Source organism: Morone saxatilis, unplaced genomic scaffold (assembly GCF_004916995.1).
Source record: "Morone saxatilis isolate NCDOM2014 unplaced genomic scaffold, NCSU_SB_2.0 Contig20, whole genome shotgun sequence".
In the NCBI taxonomy this organism is placed as follows: Eukaryota; Metazoa; Chordata; class Actinopteri; family Moronidae; genus Morone; species Morone saxatilis.
In genome coordinates this window covers 16,334,557-16,340,295 of record NW_023339763.1, presented here as the reverse complement: position 1 = coordinate 16,340,295, position 5,739 = coordinate 16,334,557, and the positions used below count along the sequence as shown (strand labels likewise).

Sequence of the window (5,739 nt, the reverse complement as noted above, 5' to 3'; positions counted from 1 at the left end):
TCTGCACATCATTCTGCACAGTGAGGCTCAAACATCACTCTCTAAGAATAAGAAGAAAAGCACATTTTGAGTTTGAGGAAACAGCTGAAACTGTGATGCATTGGTTGGGGAAGACTACATCATGTCACCAGAACAATAACGTCAGTAAAATGTAGCACCCCCATCAAAGTAGTGGATGACAATGAAAAGGTTTTAAGAAACCGCTCAGAAACCACAACTCTACTTCTTGGTAACGAGCACGCTTCCTATTACACAGAGGTCACCTGCACACTTCCTGTTGTGACAGCTCTGCAGAAAACTGTTCTACAATCAGCAAGTGAAGTCTGACTGCATTCAAATCAGCAGTGAAATCTCACATTGGGACAAAACCTCTATCCAAGCATATACTGTAATGTTTAATGTGTTAGTGGTTTTGCAGCATGCAGCACAAAGAATTCTTTTTCACTTTCATTATTGTTTTAAGAGTATCTCAAAAGGGTGAATGTATCCACATAACATAATAAGATCATCTGACATTTCTACATTCTTAGAAACTTTTGGCGAAAGTCCACATTATTCAGGTTTTTACTGTCGTATTACACCGCACAGGATGTCTCTGTAATGTAAAGCCCTCCAGGATGCTTCTGGCAGTGCCAGCTACACATTCTGCTGTCTTTGTCTACAATCTGTTGCAGATGAAGATGACTCATGTCCTACTTCACACTGAGACAGTACATACATTATCTTCAGCCAGAGCAACATGCCATGTTATAAAGGATTCTAATACAGACATTCATTCCTTCACAATCTGAAACGTTCAGGAAACCGTACAAGCAAATGACTTCAAGATATGACATACATTTTTTTTATGTTTTGTAGATACGCCACTGGTGACACCTTTCACCTTTGAGTGGAGGGCACATTTCTGGCCCAAGCTACAGAGGTCGACCTATCAGGTGAGGCAAAAATGCGTCCATGAATAGACAGGTATCCCTTAGCAGAGTGTGGGATCCTGCAGGGACTGACAGACTGAGACCTCTGAAGTCTCTTCACGGCGGCCGTCCGGTCTGAGGATTCTCTAGCTGAGTGCAACAAGCCATTGGAATTAATGGATGTCGCAGAAACTGATGGGGACCAGTGACTGGACCCCCTTCTGGCAGATGATACACCTGAGAAAACAATTAGATTTTTTTATTGCTATAACTGTTCTGTCTTGTCTGTCTATGTTTCAGTGATGTACTGTATCTGCATGTATATTGTTGGTATTTTCTTTTTGTTGTATGAGAAAACAGATCCAAACCTGAGGGGGGGTAAGGGATTTGGGAGTCAGCAGGTTGATAGTCCTCAGTCTCTAAACTTCGGCTGTTTCTAACAGCCTGAAGGGAGCGGAGGCTGGTCCGCAGAGGTGACCTGGGTCTGGCTGGTGATGTTGCTGCAAAACACATCAGAGTTCTGGTTCACACACGCAGTTTCAACTACGCAAAGTTCCCGCCCAACAAGGCCTCTGATAATGCAATGGGTTGTTAATGAAAATAGAATAAAACATGTCTAGAAAACCTGTGCGTGCTCTGTGTACCTTGATTCTGAGCAAGTTTAAGCAGCTTGAACTGGGTGACCTGCTGGTGAAGTCGGGCCAGTTTTGGACTTTGGCAGCCCTTAGCTACTGATGTTGGTGCCTGGCAAGAGAAAGAGTGCAGCGACGACAGACCAGGCTGCCAACAAGAGGAAGACAACGCCCCAGTTTTATTTCCTGCAATGAAGTCATCAATATTTTGAACAGTGTGGTTAAAGTAAGATGGAGACATCACCGATGGCTCAAGGCCTCTCCTAGGTGAAGCAGTAGTAGGTGTGGAGACGTAGTGCTGTCTTAAACCTGAAAAACATGGTCACAAACCAGCTTTCACTGAGCATGCAGAGTATGTACAGTAGCTCATCAAACACACTCTTTTATATACTCACTGGCTTCCTGCATACGAGCCATAATGTGGACATCTGTCATGTCCTGCAGTCTGTAGCTTGTGGTTATGGAGTCATGGGAGATGCTCATCTCACTGGTATCTGCAGATTAATAGATGCAAAATATGCATTTAAAATATATGATATGATAAAGACAGCTGGATGAAGATAAAGGTCGTCTATGTGTAGAAGTGAATTTGCCCTTAAATATTGTATATTTCTACATGTTTATTAATGATTTTGTTTCAGTGTTGAAGAGTTATAAGCTGTATCTCAGGGTATTTTGTCTAAAAAGGAAAATATCTCATTATTTTATTACCTAAACTGTCGGAGGTATTGTATGTTGTGCCGCCAGATGTTTTGTCCATAAAGGAGCCCACTGAAACATTACCAGTGCGATGGGAAACTGCAGGACGTCTGTAGAGGTGACTGCTTGATCCTGACAATGCAGAGTTGGTATAAGATAAACCAAAACCAACCACCAATACAAAAAATTAAAAAAATATGTGCAGGACAATGAGTGAGTCTGTGCTGCTTGCTCACTTTGATCCAGCCTATTTATCAGTGAACGACACGCCGCCTCCGTCTCAGGACTGGGGTTATCCAGTACGCGTCGACACCATCCAAGAGCAGACTCACTTCTCCCCACAAAGTCCTGCTTCTTTGGAGACTCATACAACCTGTCAGGAATACTCCATTCATCAATAACACATCCCACATTTATGATTGTTCCACCTTTACTAGAATCAGACTGGACCACAAGTCTCAGAGGTCTGATCACACCTACCAGTTCTCTTCATCCTGCACATCGTCATCGACATCAAGGAGCTCTACCTGGTCCAAAGCAGACTCTTCATCCTGTGAATCTTCACTGTCCCAAGGGTCTTTTTCACAGTCATAGTTGTACATCATCCCATCCATGGCAACGCAGGGCAAGGGTGAATTACACCCTGACTTCAAACTATCTAGTCTCATTCTTGCATCCATGGCAAATGACCGATTGTTACGACTCTTGATTCCTGCTTGTTCGGCGTCCGACCAGATGCTGCAGTATGGATCTGCGCTGTCCTCCAGCCTCACAGGGCTGCTTTTCAACTCACTGCAGAGAAGATGATGGTTTACACTTGTGTCAAACTCCACTGGTGGCTGATTGCAAAAAAAACTTCTCCAATCGCTCTTCAGTTGGTCTTGCAGCTCCATTTTCTCAGTCAAATCCTCAAAAACCTTCTCACTTCTTCAAGCTCTCGTGTAGTTTAATTCCAGCTTCCCCCCTCCATCAGGACGATGTAGCCAAACCAGAATCTGACAAAACTGGGCTAAATCTTCATTTTAAAACACTCCTTAAAGTTCCAGTTCAGGTGATGATTTTGCTCTGCACAAACAGCAACTGTGTAGCTTCACTATACCATCTACTGACCCACATTTGTTGAGTAGGGCTGTTAAGTATAGACACTCAACAGATTGGATGGATTTAGAGAAGCATCAAGAGCTTATGTGGATTAAAGAGTCCCTGAGTTGCAACTAAGAAAGAAAAAAAGCCCCTCAACATCACACCATTGACACTAATATGGACAATGCATTCGTTTATGTTAATTTTGCTTTGCTGTTTGCTTCTTTGGTTCTCATATTGCAGAATGTACCTGACATCACATCTGAGGAAGTAGCACTGAGAAGTGTGGTCACTACTTCTCTCTCTCTCACACATACACAGGCAGATTAACACACAATTTACAGCTTCCCTTACAGCCACGTGAAACCTAAAATCTACCTCCTTTCTCGCCCAATCTCAAGATCAAGAGCTACTTTAACAGCCAGTGACAAAAGTAAGGTGTTAAAACCATTTAATATACAAAATATGTTATTTTGAATTTATTGAGCTACTAACGGACCAAGAGGATTAAATAAACTGCATTTATTATATTATAGCAGGTAATATTTCTGTAAGTTTTTAATCTCACAAACTCCAGCAAAAGCAAGAAGGTGAACTGTGAAGCAGCTGGAGAATGCTGAGCCTTTATTAAGTCCATATATGTTCACTCCAAGTCTGGTCTTTTACACAGAGATGGATATTTGTCTATTTCTCTTAGATCTTCAGTACAAGATCAATATAATAACCTCATTTATTTATATAAGTTGTGGAATTTTAGAATAAATTAAATTAAATTAAATTATGAACATTTAAATTATAAATAAATAAAAAGTAGGCTAGTCAATTTATTGATTAATAATTAGAGTAAGCATGTCCTGGCTGGCTAGCATGTTAGCAGTTAACTCACTAGCTAACTGTAGTTAATTTCTCTGACACTTTCTGGTGTGACCAGACCAAACTGGCAAGAAACACCAGAATATTTCCTCAAATGTGAAAACAGGACCACATTTGCCCTTTTATATGTTCCCAGAGTCCTCTAAGCTCCTGAACTCCCTAACCCCAGAACAGGGGGAACATAGGACCCTTGGTCATGTCCCCATATGTCTCTATGGGAGTCAGAGGACCCTGGACACATAAGACAAAACTATTCCTCTAAAAGAAGAGACAGAAATAGAGTTTCAGAAAGAATGTCACACTATTGTTCAAGTATACAACTTTAACCTCAAAGCACCAGTGTTGTTTCACAGTTTCCTAACTTGCAGTCACTTTTTGAGGCGACAGAAAACATTGAACTTGATATTATTCTCAAAATAAAATGAATAATTTGAAAAAACAAAGGGAAAAAAAGCTTTTATTTATTATTAACTTGGCCACTCCAGGTATCTATGTCGACTCACTCGCCCCTCCCAAAACAACCTTACATCAACCGTAAACAAAGCAGGTGAGCAGGAGGAGGTGTCTTCTCCTCCTCCGTGTCTGCTCCGCACTTGCGCCCTGCCTCCCTGCCCTTCACCTCGCCGCCCACCGGGCCTGGTTTCCTCATCGTCATCGCTGATGTCTCCCTGCTGTGTCACACTCGGTCGACCGAACTCGCCACTAAAACTACAGCAGCAACGTGGTGTGCTTCCAAAGAGGACTTTAACCAAGTAAAAAATGTGGATTTACGAGCGACAGATAAACCAGTGAAGCGCCACCTGTGCCGGGCGAGGAAATGCAGGACGAAAGCGGCAAAGCGGCACCGGAGAGCCCCGCTGGAGCCAGTACGCCCACCGCGCAGGTAGGAGCAGGGGTTTTTGTTTGTTTTCACCGCTGTGTCCACAACAAACATATCAGTCTGTGTGGCTTTGAGACAAGAGTCTAAGAGCAACGTGGGAGCTCTCTAGGAGCGTTTTAATTTCACCTTCCGGGGCTCCCAGAGGTGTGCCGGCCCTGGCAGGACAGGTAAAGTAATATGTTTAAATGAAGCAGTATAACCTGTCCGTCCACATTGCTCTCACCTCTCTCGGCTTCAGCTTCACCTTCACCAGCAGGCGGTGGAGATATGGAGATAAAGTCTGAACCCAACAGATGTGTTTGCCCAGACGTTTCTCAAGTTGTTGTTTTTTTTTTTTACACCGCAGACACAGATGTTGCTTTTAGTTATTCAACATTATTAAAGGCCGGTTGGCTGTAAAATGATTTGGGATTAACTTTGTGCCATTCACATGCTGCCCTTTTGTTTACATTTAGCTCTGTTTACACCACAGTGGTCTTAATTTAACTAGTTTTAGAAAGTGAAAGGAATTGCTTATTTAGATCTGAAGCAATCAGTTGATGGTGAGCAAAGTAATCACCAGCAATATGTTGATTGATTGTTGCATCATTTTTCAAGCAGAAATACCAAACATTGCTTTATTTTTCTATTTCTCATTTGTGAGGATTTGCTGTTTTTGTTG

General features: G+C 42.3%; 2 protein-coding genes across 2 annotated transcripts in view; one reads left to right on the top strand and one right to left on the bottom strand.

Annotated features, from left to right (window-relative positions):
• Positions 1–493: 493 nt before the first annotated feature.
• On the bottom strand, positions 494–3,135 carry LOC118331821 (SLAIN motif-containing protein-like). The gene is made up of 6 exons (XM_035666902.1): positions 2,723–3,135; positions 2,479–2,627; positions 1,939–2,037; positions 1,556–1,852; positions 1,280–1,411; positions 494–1,103 (listed from the first exon to the last, which is right to left on the bottom strand). The coding sequence occupies exons 1-6, from the start codon at positions 3,133–3,135 to the stop codon at positions 880–882; spliced, it is 1,314 nt and encodes a 437-aa protein (XP_035522795.1). The 3' UTR covers positions 494–879.
• A 1,582-nt stretch (positions 3,136–4,717) lies between these two features.
• The window catches only part of slc6a7 (solute carrier family 6 member 7), an 11,242-nt gene continuing 10,220 nt past the window's right edge, over positions 4,718–5,739 (top strand). The window contains exon 1 of the mRNA XM_035665903.1: positions 4,718–5,081. Coding sequence (XP_035521796.1) covers positions 5,016–5,081 — 66 coding nt within the window. The 5' untranslated portion in view covers positions 4,718–5,015. The remainder of the gene's footprint in view (positions 5,082–5,739) is intronic.

What these genes read in the sequence shown, in the direction of transcription:
- LOC118331821 (XM_035666902.1), bottom strand. Translation starts at nt 3,135, where the DNA reads ATGGAGCTGCAAGACCAACTGAAGAGCGATTGGAGAAGTTTTTTTTGC. An exon ending in GATAAATAGGCTGGATCAAA is followed by an intron (nt 2,038 to 2,478) that starts GTGAGCAAGCAG and finishes ATTAATCTGCAG; the next exon opens with ATACCAGTGAGATGAGCATC. An exon ending in GGCTCGTATGCAGGAAGCCA is followed by an intron (nt 1,853 to 1,938) that starts GTGAGTATATAA and finishes CATGTTTTTCAG; the next exon opens with GTTTAAGACAGCACTACGTC.